General features: G+C 29.6%; 1 protein-coding gene across 3 annotated transcripts in view; it reads left to right on the forward strand.

The window, feature by feature from the left end:
• LOC116775525 (nephrin-like) overlaps positions 1-20,072 on the forward strand; it is a 149,216-nt gene that overhangs the window by 47,033 nt on the left and 82,111 nt on the right. For all 3 annotated transcript variants that reach the window (XM_061525143.1, XM_061525142.1, XM_061525144.1), the window contains one exon: positions 19,804-20,027. In XM_061525143.1, coding sequence (XP_061381127.1) covers positions 19,937-20,027 — 91 coding nt within the window. In that variant the 5' untranslated portion in view covers positions 19,804-19,936. The remainder of the gene's footprint in view (positions 1-19,803; positions 20,028-20,072) is intronic.

Here is a 20,072-nt window from a genome sequence, read left to right on the forward strand (position 1 = left end):
ATTTTCAAGTTAAGGTCCAAGCATTACAAGCTGAATGCATGTTGACTTGATTATACATATTTGTTACAACTACTGAGAGGCTATCCAAAGATCTGTTTATTTCGTTGGTATAATATATTTTTATGAAACTAGCGTCTTACCATCCATTGTCTTAGGATTTCGAGATTATGTTCTGTCTTAGTAATAACATCAAAGCAATAAAAAGAGATAGAATTCGTACATTTGAATTTATCAACACATCTTTTTATTTCTTAATATGTGCGACGATATGAATAATGTATAATTCTTATAGTGTTTCATAAAACATAGAAACTAATTTACGGTTAAGGCTAACACAAGTGTTGATTAATAGATTTCTGTTAAAAATACCTACAAATGAGAGAAGTGCCAAAAAAATTGCACCTTATAATATGTTAGAGCAGTAAAAAATATAGAGAACGGAATAAGAAATATTATTTAAGTTTAATGTAGCGGAAAAGAATGATGAGATGCTAGACGCAGAACTGAGTATTATGGACATGATAAAGTATGAATTACACATTGTTATATGGAGATGTCTATTATGTGCATATATATATAATTATATATAATTATATATATATATATATATATATATATATATATATATATTATGTAACATACTCCGTCAAATCGTTATAACTTAAACTGCAAGTACGATAAACATTTTCAAATATTTTTGTCTCTATTGTTTCAAGACCGCGTAGTGTTTACACTAACTTATTATTGACGTGAAGCCGTATGTAGATGGCAAAATCACTATTAGTGATAATCGATTCGCTCCCGCCTTTAAGGCACCCAAATAATAAGTAGAAGTTATCAAACAGGCAGTCAGTTAAAATCAACGTAATTTACTTTTTCTTATTTTAATTAAGTATCATACTGTAATCTTTCATAAAAATATTGATATCTTCTTAACACATAATAATATATTCTGTTGCGTTTACACTTATATATTTTACATTTATTTGCTTGGAATAAAATTGATGATAAAATATAACATATATATTATATACGTCAAAATATCTCTAAAATTTATATAATTTGCCGATAATTTTATTTGGCTCGTCGTTATCTTATAACCTTAGACTGTGTTCGGCTTTTATTAGAAGAAAAGCTAATACTATTTGAGACGTCGTTAGTACCATCCATCTTCCTATTTACAATTCCCCGAATTCACCGTCTCTTACCTTCTGAATACTAAATATACGCTAAATGGATTACTCTCCTCCGTGACTCAATAACGGATTGAGTCTATTAAAATTAGATATCTGTGAAAGAAAGTGATTAAGAATATAAACAAAGACAATACAATGTATAATAATATTTTAAATATTAACTGTAGTTTTTCTCAATATCATTCTCATTTAATATGTCTAAAATGTGAACACATTGCCTTTCTATGACTAAATATAGTGAAATTTGCTAAATGTAATACTAATTTTAGTTTATTTTTTTTATTTTATTATGTAAGGGGTTATTTCTATTAAAAATAATAATGTCATGAAACGTGTATAAGGAAAAGTAATTGACTCATTAAAATTAAAATATAGAAAGATCATAATACTCTCCTATATCTTATAGTTCTCAATAAACATACTTCGAGTTTTAGAGATCATCAGGAGCTAGAGAGGTTTTAAACATAAAATAAATATTGCTCATAGCACATAAAGGCGTATGTATCAGGTTTCTTCAAATAACTTCCCCAAATAAACTTGATTGACTTTTCCTTTTTATGACAAAGTCAATGAACGTTTTCCTTACATTTCTAAATCCTGTATAAAAGTTTCCCTAACAAAGTTTGTACCGATAAGAAGAAACGAGTCCTGCAATGGCAATAATGCAAAACATCGGGTAACCGTTTTCCTGTCAGGAAACTCGCATCAAATGTTTTTGCTTCAACTGAAACGGCCTATTTTGTATATCTTGACTCAAGCTTCTACGGATCTTGTACACCTTTTTTGTACCTGTCCTGATTATAGTTGTTTAAAAGAGAGTGTTTAGAAATATAATGATTTATTTTCCTTAACAAATGTATGACAGCGTATAGTCTTATTCTCAGTTAAGGTGCCGTGCCTTATTGCTATGGATAACATTAATATTTCGTATAGTTTAGAATCGAAGTTGAAGTGAATTTGTCATCTATTTTGTCAGTGGCTCGATTAAATGCTATCTCTTTGTCACGGTATATGGCAGTAGTATGGTAGAGAAGTGAAGTAGGTGTTAATCTTCATGTATTTTTTTAATACACATGATATTTACGTATAAATTAGTGATGCTGTAATTAAATACAAGTAGAAGAAAATAGAATAATATTATTTTCAGTCGCTCGGCTACTTTTTATTTCTATATGAATAATTAATAATAACGAAACTTTATATTTTCTCTACAATATTTTATTTGATTATTTACTTCAATTCTGAGAATATAAATAATGTTAGCTGACTTCAGCTGCCTATTTTTAATATATTGAAAAAAAAACATAAAAAAAACAAATGTACAATAAGGTTATGTAAACGGTATTTAAACTCCTATACATATGTCAGCTTTGAAAGCTGACTTCTCAAGTAAAGCTGTGTTACAAAATAGTTAAAACGTATAAGCTTTTAGTATTATATGTGTGTGTTTGTTAATCACTCAAAATGTAGCAAACTGTTACGTATACTTTTAAATTTTGTATCTAAAATGATAATCTACTGAATAAAATCTAAAGACACAAAATCTCAGATCTAGTCAGAAGATGTGCCTATAATATAGAGCTGAAACGAAATCTTTCTTAAAAAACAAAGAATACGACTTAACTTTAAAGCGAAAACTTAAGTTCTTCGTAGTAAAGTTTACTGGAGTACCGATAAAGTTAGATTTAAAATGATCAGAACGCATTTTATACAGATTCGAAGCAAAAAATTCTCTATAAATATACAAGTTTTTCGTTTAAAAAATATTCATATAATACAATTTAATTTTAAAATATTTTACAAATGTACGATATTTTTTCTTCTACGTTAAAAATAGAAGCGAGGGATGTATAAAAGAAACATTTATCTCAAAGCAATCTGTATCTACATCTGTAATTGGACAAAGATTAATTTGGTTATAGTTACCTGGCAAAACATAAAATGTCGGATTTTGTGTTTAACCTACGACGTGTAGAGTAAGCGTGTGTACAATTTTGTAAGATTAAGTGAAAATAAATTGATGTAAAATTAATATTTATATTTTATTATTCATTAGATAAATTGTGTTAAAGAATACTTGTTTGAAAAAAAAATATTTTTCAGTTTCCAGTGAATAACCTTGGTATATCCTTCAAATAGGATAATTATGAATTTGTTTCGCGATATATTGGAAGCTTGATTTATAATAACTTATAAAAAAGGACATTTATATTTGGCGTATTGGCATATGTAACACAATATCGACAATTTGATGTTTCAAACATACGAAAATTGTGGATAAATTCATGAGAAAATAACATTTTAAATTCAAATAGTGGGAACTAACGTTTCCCACTGAAATTGATATTACGTTCTGAAGCCTCCGGCCGCCTACAAGCTGTGGGCTTGTTTCGTTCACGTAGCTGTAATTACTCGTTGCAACGTAACAGAAATACACGATTGCATCGTTTACAACAATCTGACCGCTAACATATGAAAATTGTCATAGTTTTTAATTTAAAAACTTAAAAAATCGTAAAGTTTACTGTTTAGAATTAAATACCATAAAAAAAAAAGATATTCTCTTGGCCGTTAATGAGCTACTTTGTTTCATAAATGAGACGAAACCTCTTAGCATTCAATGGATTCCCCGTGCGGGTGTTGGGTCCATCGCGTTGCAGGGAGAGGAGCTGCAACAGTTCCTGGGATTTGCGACCCAGGTGTAGGTTTAAAGGGCCCCTAACTAACGCGCGTCAAACGCTCACTTCCACTGTCCAAGCTCCCCTCCCTACCTGAACAAATTTGAAAAGAACCTACTAGGGCTGCCTTCGAAGTACGTTTCAAGAATGAATTGATGTGAGTTCTGGACAAGACCAAGGCTTTTAGTAGGTTGTAGAGAGATTTCGCCGCTATACATCTCGCTCCCACTTCTACCGCGTATAAATCCATGACGAGCCTATTTCGAGTGAGTTCGTTAGTGAGCTCGTAATATTTGTTGACCTTGATGGTATGGTCTTTGGGGATGTTGGTTTCCCAAGGAACTGTAAGCTCTATCATCTCAACGCGCTTTAAAATTCGCGAATACATAAATATTACTGGTCTGGAGACTAACGCACAAATATACTCGGGGATTTTGTATTGTTTTTCATACGTATCCAACATTATAGTCCAATCCGAAGCCGCTTTAAGGATGGAGTGAGGCTTGACATTTGATTTTATAGCCCTAGTGCCCTCTCTCACAAAACCTACTGATCGCTCGTTTGTGGTTATTTCCCTTTGCGCTCTGGCTACCGAAAGACTAACCGCTTCACGTATGATTTCTAGAACCCTATCGTGACGACGCGAGTATTGACCGCTATCCAGGAGTACCTTACATCCCACTAACAAATGCCTAACAGTTCCAACTGCGTTCCCACAGATATAGCAAGTCTTTTCGGTACCTTTACCCCATCTTACTAAATAACTCTGATCTGAGAGAGTCATTTGGAAGGCATTGAGATAGAATTTTAGCAATGCGGGCGACCAATCATGGATTAAGGTGCGCCATTTTAGTGCTAATGGGATGCAAAAATCTCCTATGTCTAAACACTCGTTCTGCATTTCTAAACTCATTACATGGATCTTATATTTATCATTCTCGTCTTGCCGAATAAAAAACTCCAATATATCCGTATCTTGGACTTTCTTACTTGATCCTAACCCTACTCTGTTTTATTGTGCTCCTATCATAAACTGCTTATAGAATTGAAGCCTTGACTCTAGCTCTGGGGCATCTTTGTCTTTTGGGAACGATGTAACGACGTCATCATGGGATTTCTCCAGGATGTATCTCTTGGAAACTCTCAGGTGTTTATAGAGCTCCGATGGTCTTTTTAGACTCATTCCAAAACTATTGCGATCCCTGAATAAAGTCGATGAATCAGCCGTTACCGCGAGCCCGAGCCACAAATTCAACATCTTTATGACGCCTGCATCTCATTTTGAAAAAAGGGTTTTATTAAAATCATAGACGAGGAAAGGCCAATTTAAACGTGAAGTAAGGTAATTACCGTAGATTCAAGCTTTTTTAACGTTGCTGATCTGTTGGCTATCTACCTTGTTGAGATCGTTTAAAAAACTATCTACTATTGCTTCTAAAGATGGAGTAGGACCTATATTATCGAGTTATAGACCTATATCTTCCGACCGAGTAATTTAAATGGTGCATTTTTTGTAACCGTAGAAATACATTGGCCGCCTAACGATAATTATATAGATTTTCTGATAATGAAAAGAAAGAGAAAGGCGTATATTAATATATAAGGCTTTATTTATATACATACTTTATTCAGAACAAATAGTTTGTAATTTTTTGTATTAAGACAATTTTCTAACGATAAGTAGGTACTTTCTTTGATACAATCGTTCATTTTAATAATGTAATTTGTTTTTTTTTTTTGTGAAATATATAAATTTATTTGTCTCTGATTTATTCCATATAAATGTGTAAATGAAGAACAAAAAAAAAAACAATTTCATAAATGGAATTGGAAAATAAATTTGGATTAGTCTGAAGCACTAAAGTTACGTCAGTTAATGTGAGAGGAAACATTTATATGTAAATCCGTGTATTAGAACGTATAGGGATAAAAGGTCTAGGTTATGTGATTTACACGGGTTAGGTACTTTTATTTTCCAGAAGCATTCCAAATTTTATTACGATACCTATAAGGGCTGAAGGCAAGGCTATATATGTACACATAACAAGCTTTAAGCAACAACCCTTTAAAAATATATTATAAAATCGTACAACGTAAGTACATATTCAGTACATATTTATAAATACTAATTATTCGTATAATTAAACATAAGATCAAAGCCGTAAACTTTATGATTATCCTCTTTATGGTTAAGATTAAAATTCAATACACTAACTTATCTACTACCTTAATGTTTGTTTGTCAACCGATGGAGTGGAAATTATTGAAAACTTAATGAAAATCCGGCTCTGTAACCTTCAGGTAGTCAAATTGTTAAGCAACCGCTGGAGCTTCTTGAATAAACAGCAATAAGTGAGATTCCTTTAAAACTACTTTTATTCTTATACTCTTGTACGTTCATCGGAAGATTTATCCTATAAGAGCAAATTGGTTATGTTGTTTGCATTCGCTAATGTAAATCTTAAATCGAAATATTACATATAATTTTTGTAACTGTAATTTTAAATATATAATATACGTTGAAAATTTGGTTAGGTAGAGAAGAGCTTGGACGGTGGAGGAGAGCGTTTAACGCGCGTTAGATAGGGCCCCTTGAACCTACACCTGGGTCACAAGTCCTAGGCACTGTTTCAGCTCTCCCTGCAACGCGATGGTCCCAGCACTCTCACGGTGAATCCATGGAATGACGAGAAGTTTTGGTTTCATTAATATACATAAAATTTTATGTTACATTGGGTTGGATGATATTACCCTTAAAAAATGTACGAACGAATTTAAAAATGAGCTTAGAATAATGTATCTTTAGATTCAAACAAATATTTTTCCTATTTTATAACAAAATATTGGGTAATAAGCGTAAAAAAATAATCGACTATTGCAATTATTATATAAATATAATACAGTTTTATGTGGCTTTAATCCTTATCTTCCTTAAACATGCTAAAATTCTACTAATAGCATTAAATCCTTAATTAAGCTTAAAAGACGTTTAATCTGCTAGTTTAAGAAATAAGCTGACTTTATTGCTTGATGTCACACAACTATTCTTCTTTCATGTACACTGAGTCCTTGCTATAGAATTTTGCTTAGTTTATTTATACTTTAAGCTAAATCTTTTTATATAATAGTGTTATAAGACTTTTTCACTCATGTTTGTTATATTTCACAGTAGCGATTTAAGGTAAATTTTATTTATATAAATACAAGTTCTCTATATTTTTTTAATAAGTATTAGTCAATAAAATCAAATATGTATTATATATATATTTCACAAGGTTCATGGTAGTTCAAAAATAATTTATTTGTCAATATTTTGAGTTAAATTCTAAAGACACCTCAAGGTTTATAGCTTTCAGATTTAATTTTGTGTTTTGAGATGTTTTAACGTAGTAATATAAGTTAAACAACTTGCTAACTTTATTCTAAGTCCGATAATTCGTTGATCTTGTTGAGCTTCACACTTTACAGAAAGCATCTAAATTGTCCAGAATTATATTAACTAAGTCCTCAATTTCATACGTAGTCTCGAATGTCTTACGATAAAAAATATACTCATATCTGTATTTCAATTTTATTATTCTATAAATAATCCATTCGGAAATTTCCGAGTGTAAGTCTGTTTGACTTAAATATAAATATTCTTAAATACATTTAACAATTTTTAATACATAATACATTTAAAATAACAATATTACGAACTTTTATAGTTTGTAAAGTAAATCTTATTGTATTGGGACTTTCAGGCGGACTAAGGATTATAGAAACATATTAATTTTAAAGGATCAGGTATCATTAAAGTTCTTAAGTACTTTAGCTCCACAATTTATTGGAATATTGAATGTGAAATTTATTACCCTCTCTGGAGATTTAGATTTTGTTAGTAATAATGTAACGATCTATCATTTAAAGGCCGTATAATCTGTTCAAAATGACCATTCGCGAATTTACAATGTTTGATCAATTTGTATGTATTTTAAACTAAGGTCAGTTGTCTATTTTTATAATATATGTAAAGTTTTTATAATTAAATATTTGTACACAGCATAAAGGAGATTAAAGGAAATATTTAGAGTTATTGTCTTTGTCCAGGTGCTTGTAAATATACTTACAATAATTATTTTTTTTGCGAGATATTAGGAATGTATATTACTTTCTCTAAATCTAAAATTCTAGGGTTTTGTTATTTTTTTACATTTATTCCAACATTATATTGAACAAAAAGTTTATAATATGTCTAACAGTAATAAATACTGTGCAAATAATACTGAATGAGTAAGTGAGTTGTTAAACGTATTGTAGAGTTGTGGAAACGTTTGTAGATATGAAAATTTATACATCGAAAAATAGAGTTCTATATTTTGTATACAATAAGTTTTTTTTTATATTGACTAAGACTGTTATATATGTATTTGTAACAAGCCTTAGTAGGTCACAAATATCCGATTCGATTAATTGGCTGAAAACTTCAAAGCTTGTAAAAAAGCATGGTGTTGTCTGTTTCATATATATTTTTCTAGTTAATAAATGTATTTAGACGGTAGACTCAACATTTGTACTATTCACAGTCTCACCACTTATAGAATTTCTTCCAAACGCTTCACATTTTTTTCTGCAATCCTAAATATCACACTTGTTATACTACGACCAGCTTTATATCAAATTTGCAAGATGAATATGTCGTTTTTCATAGGACTTTTGTCCAAATAATAAATATTCTGCGGCTTTGGGACGAAAAGTAGCACAGAGATAATATTATATTTATATGGCAAAGGTCGCGGAATACTATCTTTCTTAAAATTATAAAGAGATATCTTACTACGCTAATACAGTCGATACCCCTCAAAAATTTCTAGGAACAGATTCCACCAAAATTTTATACCTTCTTCAAGTGCAATCGGATAAAAAGTTATGCTGTTATTAAACGATTTCTAACAAGTCTACAATATAAGTCCATAACAAGCATGCAAGTACAATTTATTCTTGCAGATTCGATAGTAATTTAAGTTTTTATACTTAGTAAGACTTCGAGTTTTATAATAAAATGGTTATCGGAAAGTTCGCGATATCGGATATACGTATAATGTAATTGACGTAACCGATTTCTTGGAAGTATCGTGACATTGTCTCCGAATGTATTTGCCGTGGATTACACAACCCTCTGAGATATCTTCACCCCCACTCGGACCGAGTTGAGGGACTATATACTGTTACAAGTTTTTCCTATTAGGATGCTATTACTTTTTTCTATTATATATATATATATATATATACTCATCATCCAGATTTTTGAACATATTAGTTTGAAAACAGTCACTCACTAAAATAATTTTGTCTGTAGGTAGTTCTTTTTATCCTAATTTTGCTTATGTTATAATGCTTTTTTGTTCCATAATGGACTGAAAGTTAATTATAAGAAAAAGCATATCCAAAATAACGAAATATATACATTAATAAATCCTTCTGAAGCACCTTTTCATTTATGATATTCACGCCAGTATAATTACCCCTAAAGAGTGACCATCTCAATTAACCCATTGTAAATAGGCACACAGATTTTGGTAATAAGGCACACAGATTTTGGTAAATTAATCTTAATCAGGAGCACCACGGAGCTGAATCCATCAGCGGTTCACAAGCAAGGTATGTTTACACAATATGTCAAGATGAGTAATGTATCGAAAACAAATATAAATTAGGCTACAATATCCATAGAAACGAGTTATTGTCTTATTAGGGATCTACTGAAAAGTATGATAATGAATTTAAAATTAAAACGCTATGGAAACAAACGTCTCATTAGGTTCTTAACAATAAGATTTCTGTGTAAATTGTTTTTTAGCTTGATCGATAACATTCAAAATTAATAATAATTTAAATTAATGTCTATGTTTGGTTCGTATAATTAAAAAAATACACTACGATGCCTTATATAGGACGGATAGAGTTATGTTAGAACATAATGAGATCTAAGATTTCCGCGAGTATTCATTTAAATAAAACTAGTATTTTTCGGATGAACTACGCTAAATACAACTACTAATACTAATACTACTACTAAATAAATCACGCGTAGTTCATCCGAAAAATACTAGTTTCATTTATATTAGAACAACTTAAATATTATTGAAAACGTGAAATAAATTATAATAATTTTATAATAGCAACTACAGTATAATTATAAGTTTCCTTTGTAATTGTCAAAGCGAATAGAAAATAAGATTCGTATTTTTGAAACCACATTTTAATATTAAATTCCGTTGTGTTTCTTTGTTTTCTTTTGTTTCTTTGGTTGGTGCACATTCTATTAAGTAAATAAATTTATACATTCTTGCAAAAACAGCGTTAATACTTTTGCCAGTGTTTTATTTAGAATTTATAAAGTATAGGTACATTCTCAATATATATATATATAGAGCGTGTACCTACACTTTATATATTCTATATATATTTAGCTTCTATATCTATATATATTTAACTAGTGCGTACCTTATTTGAAACTGTACTGCTATGCAGTTCAGTGAAAACCGTTTGAGTCCTTTAATCAAAGGTTGAACTCAACTAAGGCAAATTCAATATTAACTTAAGTGAAACCATTTACAAGTAAAAGCAAAATAATTTTGAAGAGAAAACGTTTCATATTATAGCTTTAATTATATTTCGTAACTTATAAAGTGTTCATATAACAAATTTCGCTCTGTAATTTTATTATAATGTTTCGCTTTGAATATATCTTTTTTTTTCATTTATATTTAGAAAATACGATTTAAATTGAATTAAGTGATGTAGTATTTTATTTTTCTTATTTTTATAACACTAAGCATGAGATGAATTACACGTTTTCTACATATAACAAGCGTATCATTCCGTATCATGACGTAGCGCTTCTTGAAGATAAGTAAAATATACAGTTCAGCCGTTTATTTTAACGTATACGACATTAATAACTTCCTTTGAAACACTGTCTTCGAGATATAATAGAATTGTAAATTTAAGTGGATTATGGAAATTTTTGTAACATTTTTATATCATTTTTCGCTTTCTATTATAATTTAATAACGAGTGTTCTGGATAGAGAATAAGTTTTAAATATATACAAGTAAATACAAAAACTTAACGAATTATATACTAAAACCTTCTTCGTGAATCACGCTGTCGAGTGGTGGTGATAACTGTTTTATAATCGGTGCAGTAGTTTTTCCGTTTGTCGCGAACAGACAGACAGACGCGTCGGGGGACTGTTTTATAATATGTATTGACACTTTTTCAATACTACATTTGCAATAAATAGGTAATTTCTTGAGAGAAAAATATGTTATATATAATAATAGGTAATTTCTTGAGAGAAAAATATGTTTGAAACATGGGTCATGTTTTTTGTAAAAGAACTCTTGTTTGTTAGATCTTGGTGGCTATGTTTATTCGATCTAACAGAAACATTTTTCATTAGATGCATTGTCAATAATAATTCTATTGAAACATTAAAAAAGTTGCTCATAACTTTAGCTAGCGTCAAGTACAGGCCAAGGTCGTTTAAATTTATATAACCAATATGGCTACATAAGCTATAAGAGCATTATTTTCTGAAAACAATATTGTAGATGTAGATACAAGATTATCAAACTAGTTTAATATATACCAACCTTCATTTGAACACTCGAAAATAATCATTCGAAATAGTAACGAAGTACTCGTCCCAAACACGAGTAAAATCATTTGAATTTTGACGAGTTCCAGTTAAAAATTTAAACGAATTGTAATTCTCCTCCAGGACACCGGAATATAATACATTTTTTATTATAGTTTAAGAAACTATCTCTCTTAAAGTAATAAAAATAAAACGTTTTTGTTGTTTTTGAATATTTAGAATGAAACTATCATTTTCATTATACAATAAACATTTGAAATAAAGTCGTCTAATACTGATCCCGATCATAAAATTTTACTTCAGACATTTATTGTCATACAAGCCGGTGTCAGTCTTTATCCCTCAATACTACCAACATTATATATAGTTCTTTAAATGCTTATACCAACAACAAAACCTAGGGTTGTAACACACAAACGATGTTTTACGACTGTCGACCAATGACGCTACCCGCTCGTAAAGTATCACTAGTCTTTTAGTTCCTCTAGGTCTAATAAAATGAAACTAGCTATTGACAGTAACCCGTTCATAGCACTAAAAAGAATTGAGGTTGGATGATATTGAGTCATATTTCACAATTATAGACTAGAAAATCTGAATTCGTATCACTAGACAGCACTGTATCAAAAATTGTATGACTATTTATATGGATTTTAATTCTGAATTTAAATATTCTCAGTTTTGTGTAACTCCGATGTCAGTATTTCAACATCCAGAGGTTTGTGTTTTGTGGATTTAGTTGTCAAATGAGAATACATATGACATATTCTTTATTCAAAATTATTATTATTAAAAAGTTTGAATGTCTGACGTCTCCAATAAGTTTTTAATCAATTACAATACTATAACTTATCATTCATTTTTTGCTTGTAATGGTGAATATTGTTGATTTATTTATGAATCTTCAATATATTTCTATCATATTCTTAAATAAAGCCCTGTACATACAATTTATTTAAAATAAGAGATCCAGTTTTGAACTTAAATGTTATCGAATTCGCATAACTAAATTAATATTTATCTGAACTCTAGGTACTTTCATTTAGCTTAAAACATATACCAAATTTTTCATAGCTTTCATACAAATTGTAAGATAAACTGTGGTATAATTTGTTATTAAAAATTCCTTAACTCGACGCAGGCGATAAAATGCGCAACATCATGAAATAAAACATTCTTGATACACTGTCTTTATTGTACTGAGATGACTTTATTACACTTTATACTAAAAGATATTAATAAAAGTTGAATTTAACCTATTTTTGTGACAGAAATGACTTTAATACTTTCATTACATGTAAATGCTGGTATCAAAAAAGATTTATAATTTTTTTTTTAAATAAAAGCAAAGCACAAGCAGCCAGCTACATTAAAAGAGTATAACCTCTGTTCAAGTGTTTTTCAGCTTAAAATGATTTCACAATCAACATTGTTTTTGTATGACAAAATTTAATCTGTTGCTTTGGTGAAGGTCTAAACATAGTTCCTAAAACTCGAAAAGTTTGGTTAGCGCTTTTATGAAGTTAAATAACATAAATAAACCTACAATTTACAATCTTTATGTATTTTGAAATTAATAGCCTCGATAGAATACCACCAAATAAAGGTATCTGAGTACTTTTTTTATATTGGGAATTAATCATTCAGTTAATACTATATTTTTGTTAATATTCACACTGTTTATTAATTTATCCAACAACTAACTATTAATACTGAAGAAGTAAATAGTTGCGATTAATATATTAGGTATTCAATGAATAGAAAAGCGGAAAAGAAAGAAAAATGAACGACTCCATTTGGCTGAGGTCCACGTTCCACTTTCGCTTCTAATGAAAGTAATTCATGGCAAACATATTGTTATGATTTCATTTATGTAAGAAAAGTACTTGAAAAGATGTGAATATTACACTCACACAGATGAACAAGCTCTTGTAACATCATCTGCACAATACTAGTTTTAATCAAGGGCTTTCCTTTCGATTTTCTCTCGAATATCTCCGAGGAAACTAGCGTTTGTTACAAGGCGTAAAAAACAAATATGGTGTGAATTAAAAAATTACGCAATTTTTCTATTTGTTTTTCAATACATGGAATCCTTATGAAAACCACATTAATACTGTAACTGTGTTATCCTGTATTGGTCTTAGTATTGTTTAGTTATATTTTATAATGTCATTATTATTAGCACTGTTGGATTAACGAAATAAATAAATAAAATAAATAAATATTCCCAATACATAGTATTATTCACATTGCTTGATTATAATTCAGCACTAAGGTTTGTGTTTATATTTATTAATTAATCACAAAATCTCATAGGTTTCAATATATTCTTATAATCTCAGGACCAAAACCACGAAAATGTGATTAATTTCGGACAAATCATTTAAACTTTTGCTACGGAATATTCCAAGGAAATTCCATATATCTTAGCATTTAAAAAAGCATTTACCCTATAATATAATTTTATATGTATTCCATACGGTCAGGTTAATTCCTGGCAATCCAGAGATTATTCTTCAACTGGAAAATAAGGTTTTAATGATATAGAAAGATAAAATGGAACCATATAACCCACAACGAAGACCCGCCTAGAACCAGGTTAATTAAAACAATTAAAAATAAAAGCATCTAGTTCCCTTTTAACATTTATGCGTCCAATAAAATAATTTTAAATGAACTCAATAAAATGGAAACGCCTGGGGCCTTGTTAATATTGGATTACTTGTTCAATAACTTTGAATTCTTGATACATCTAAAATCTGCTTAAAATTGACTAGACAATTAGTTTTTATTTCATGAACATATATCTCTATGATTTTTTTTATGTGGGCAATTTTTAGACGTCTTTGTATCTTTAGCTAAGTGACCCCCCCTCCCCCCCCAAATAAACTGGAAGTATAATCTTGAGCGTAGAAATTTCATTAAAATAAGTAAGATACGATATTGGTGTAATTTTTTTGCGGCTTCGCACTGACCTCAAACATCGAAGCACATACGAGTAATAGTATGTCATTGTTTTAAAGGTACTTAGGAGATGTATTTTTTCCACGAAAATTTTTCCTATTTGAACGATACATCTAATAAAATTATATTTATTTTTTTTGAAGTATACAGCGATATTTGAATATTTTATAATATTTTTTTCTCTATCTGTTAATGTAAAAAAAGTTTTGATGAAGATTTGTTTGTAAGGCTCTCCAAATTTCAAGCATAAAACGAGCAGTGGCAACTATTTAGTGAATTTTAATTTCTTTATACTATTTGTTGCCTGGAACTTTATTGGTGCTTCAGTTTTTTTTGAATTTTGTTATAATTGCTGTTTTTGTTTCTTAAAATCTGCTTTACTTTGCATTCTGTGTACGTCGTCATGTTTAAGTGTTTCTTTAAAAAATATTCCAATAAACGAAAACCATTTCAGAAAACTGAAAGATAATTGAAAACAATAAATCCCTGCATCTAAAAAATATGCAGATTTTACAAAATAACTTAATTATTTCTTAACCATAGAAATAATTGCAAAGATCATCTGAATCTTTTCTCGTCTCTGTCTAGCGACATCTTAAGAATTTGTGAGACAATTTTTTTTATTATGAAAAAATATTTTTCGTGTCCGACCTGCAAAAAAAAATTACATCACTCAAAAATATTAGATAGATTTTCAGTAGATTTAATGTGACTGGATATCCCGTAACTGTCGATATTAGACCATAACTATTTCATTATTTCAAATTCAACAGTAGAACAGTATTGTAATTGTGTTTGAAGCGCTACTACAGGCAATGACTCGTCTACGCGGATTGCTATATATGTATCGAAGTCATAGTAGTGTGTGTAATGCTTATTTAAAATAATTCAATGTTTGCAAAAAAAAAAACCTCGCGCTCTACTTCATATAAACTTCGACTGTTTTACATTGAACGTTTATCGGTTCGCTCAATTCTGTTATAAAGAGATACAATTTTTATATTAAAATGTAGAAATAAATACCAAAAAAGTGCCAAGAAAGCTTTTATCTTTTATATTAAAAAAAAATACGAATATTTATATCATGGTTGTATCAAATTATGCTTAAAGTCCTTTTATATAAAAAACTTCTCTAGTATACTGCGAAGTATTTACAACAGTGTAGCTCAAACAACGGATGTATTCACAAACGCTTATTTCGTGCTTAAAACCACAATATTTGCTTTAGACAAAACGACTTCATAAAATAGGCTTGGACAGTTTGCGTTGATCCGGTATCGTTTAAATGAATATTTTTTTAAATCCAAGTGTGCATTAGATTTTTTTTTTTATTATTTGACGAAATAGATTTATATAAAGATTGTGAAAATTTGTACAAGTCTATTTGATTATTTACCATTCGAATAATTGTGTAATTATTTACGAAAAATTGATAATTTTAAATTGTATTTCAATTCAAATTAAAATAAAGGAGGACAAAATAATCTACATGAAGTAGTAATCGAAGCTGCTATCTACGGAGTAATGTTGATTCCAGACAGACACGAAGAAGCTTGAATTAGGTTCGTGTTGAGGAAATATGTGTTATTTGCCTCTATTTTCAATTTCAAACTTTATTATTATCACACATTTCAGTTACAACCGAATAGATATCCTGTATATAGTATTAATGTCTTAAAAGATAAAAGTATTTGAAAAAACCAGAGTCAGATAAAAGATAAATGTTTAAGGAATTTAATAAACTCTTCTGGTTCTGTCAAACTTTTGCTGAGAAAACTGAGAAAAGCTTGGTAACAAAGTTCTAAAGTATGGCAGACCGCGAGGTTTCTGGTTGGGGAACTTAATTAAAACCAAACAAATATATTTTTGACCATTCATAAATGTTTGTACTTAAATTTATATGAATGAAAGTTTAAGAGATACAGTTTTGTGTGATCTGCTAGTTTATTTAGGCGATAACTGAATGAATGAAAGCGGTTTTAGCTAAAAAATTGTGGGTTACGGTAAAAATAAACACAAAGACTATTATAATAGAATGTTAAATTTGGCAACAGCAAAAGTATGTAAAGAAAACATATCACAAATTAATATTTTACATCTTGGAGGCGGAGTAGTGAGGTGTTTTTATGGAAACAATTCCTTTTTGGCTGCTCTGCCGATTGTATTTTTTCAACCAAATGAATGTTTTCTGAGATGAAGTGGACGTCTTTGTATTAAATGTGGTATGAATTATTTATAAGTTCAATATTTTCTTTCTGAGCCAAGTTTATTAAAAACGTTTTTTATTTATGTGATACAATATGTCTGGATGACTAAATTATTTTGCTAGATAATGAGAGTTTTACTAACATCACGTAAGGTGGTAAAATTAGTATTTTATTTACAAACAAGTAATAAGTTCTGTATTTATATATAATTATTATAATGAGCTATTTCTCTAACTACCAGACTAGAGCATAAGGTACATTACTGTTGTTTTTTTTAGTTTGACGAGCCTTATCACGGGCTAAAACTAGTGTTACTAGTTTTCTCTCTAGCATTATCATAACACAACCTCAGATATCCTATGAATTAAATAAAACAATAAAAGAATATTCACACTTAATATATGTTACGTATTGAATTTGTCTTTGTAATATGAGATCATATTTAAAATCATTTCTTTACAATCTTACATTTGAAGCTACGTACAAAGAAACTTGGAAGACTACGTTATTTAGAAAGCGCGATTTATAACTTAATTCGAGTGGGTTCCTGACATTTATTTGTTTAGTGATATCATAAATTATAGCTGAGTACTGTGTGGGTGGTCTGTATGCTTGTCCATAAACCGATGGAGGCTATATTCCTGTGTTTATTCTATGGTTCGGATTCTTTGTCTCATATATACCTTAAATATCTCTGTACCCAAATTTTTCTGTCCCATAGAACGAATAACGCGAGAAGAGAAATAATTTTACGTTAATTATAAATAAAGACCGTTTGATGTTTTATTTATGAAACAAATTAATTGTGGAACATCAGAACAATTATTTTTTATAGCATTTCCTTGATTACCTGCCGTGGATGTGGATTAATATTTAATAGGAACTGTAATTACTTTATACATAATTAATTTATTTGTAACATGAGCGTGTCAGAAAAAAATCGATTTCCTGTCAACATGAAAGCTACACGGAAATTTCGTTTGTCCGTGGATTATCCCGCTTATGGAGAATAAATCTATCTCACACGAATGCGAAGAATGTGACCCAACATGATCAAGCCAAATAAAAATGTATCGGTGCCGTGGCATATATATGAAAGAATTTGTATCATAAAATTGCTGACGGAAAGGTATGAAAGGTTTTAATATCCTGTATATAATAGTTGTGAGGATAAAGTTAGACTTTTCTTAGTCACATTGATCTTTTCAGTCGATGTGATCTGACCAACTTACTATTTGGTATTAAAAGATTGACCCAGATACTCTCAAGATATTATGAATATAAGTTTACTTAGATAAAATAATCACTTCACATCGACCTAGGATGTTTTCCTGTAGTTTTTTGTGTTCAATTTATTATAACCCTAATTTGGGTAACCCAATATATTTTGAACTCTAAAAGTGAAGCACAAAATTCACCATTCCGAGCTCAGACAAGCGGATTATAGCATCTCAAATGAGCCGGTTTTTATCACGAAAATTTTCTCATTTTCACGGAAAAATATTTTTCAACTTAATTCGGCCGTGACTTCGTGAAATTGCTTCGACTTAGATCCTCCTTGGCGTCATCTCTTAAAAAGCGCCATTAATCTTTCGCATGGTAATTTGAACACGTTACCTTGCCGCCTCATAAAATTTTAAAATAAGAAACAATGGTGAGTTTATATAATGCAAAGAATTACATAAAATTGCAAAATTATTGAAATAAAAACCTCATTTCAAAAGTCAATATTCCTTCCTATGTACCAATTTTTGCGATTTCTTTGCATTAGATCGAGCTTACTTGAAAATTATTTAATAAATTTTTCTGAATGAATGAAGGGTGCTAACTTGAGGAAAAAAAATCTTAACACTTACATGATCTATCTTGCTTTCATGAAAGATTACGTCATATTTTTTTAACTGTTGTGTTATTAGTATTATAGGTTAGACCTCTTTTTAAATGTGTTTGCACTTATATCTATATAAAATTTCTTGCTTCTAAATAATTATATTTTCTTTATAAAAAGTATATATACCAATGCGACATTTTAAAGTCTGATATATGTACACCAATTTATTATTATCAGTCAATGATTGAATATTTATTATCGGTGAATTAAAACCATATCCCTAATTACGTATTTACGACCGTGTAATGAATGAAGACATCGTATGATATTAATGTAATGGAGAATGATCATTTGGTGACAGTGGACACAATCAATGGCTTCACACGGTTCCGTAATGAGTTGCTATTAACTGAAAATGTATACCTATTAGTGGTACTATTAATTGTTATCATATGTTTCTATTCCACGTGTTTTTCATCCATCAAATTGTTCAACTATTTTCGTGTCGTGATTAAATAATGCATAAACAATTACTAACAGCGGTCTATCGTCATCCGCTGATGAACTTTGGCTTCAAAATGCGCAAAATTTCAACCATAAATTTTTGCTCTGGTTATTTTTGCTTTGGCTTTGCTTTCAGTATATTTGTTTGTCCTGTTTTATTCCAACGTATAACGTATGGATCCATCAAATTCATCGATACAACGGATTCGTTGAATGTGAAATGTGTTTGTTATTTTTGCTAACCAGAAACTTTATTTAACACTTTTTTCGCTTTGGATGACAAAAAATTTTAAATTTGTTATATTTTTTTTGAGACGAAGATATTAATCTCATCTTTATTAACTAATTAACAATTCTTCTCGTTTATATTTGTAAATATGACTGTTCATATATACCAACAAACCCTTAAACAACGCACAAATGTAAACATAATATATATATATTCCAAAATATGAATAATGTGTAACATTAACTATTACATTTTAATATTATGGCGACAGGATTAAAATATTGTATCAATTATATTGCTTTGTTTGTACTTTGTAGAGTAAATAATTGATATAGTATTTAACACACATATACACGTTCCTGTTTCGTTCTTTGCTTTTTATTCGAAGCTAATTGATGATATACAAACGGAATATAAAAGGAGGTTAATGTTACCAATTATATTAATTAAAGTTCAAAAACAAGGGAAATCAATTTAGATATTTTCTGTTTTGTATTGTATTGTATTTTATTGTATTGTGGGTCATGTGTTCGTTTATTGTTTCAGATCCTTTTGTGATTGGAGAATGATATAAGGAATCTGGACAACATTTATATCTAAATGAAAATGATATGCTTTCATTATAACGATAATGATAGAATTTGCATGAAGCGCCTGTAATAAGAACAACTATACAACCATGCTGTCCCAACTGCACTTAGCTTTTTATGGGGTCTGCCTCTTCATGTTGAGTGCCGGAAGTCACCAAGAAGTGCTTATTGAGGAGTCAAGTAAGTATACCTATTACTGATTATTGTTATTGATGATATAATATA

Source organism: Danaus plexippus, chromosome 27 (genome assembly GCF_018135715.1).
Source record: "Danaus plexippus chromosome 27, MEX_DaPlex, whole genome shotgun sequence".
In the NCBI taxonomy this organism is placed as follows: Eukaryota; Metazoa; Arthropoda; class Insecta; order Lepidoptera; family Nymphalidae; genus Danaus; species Danaus plexippus.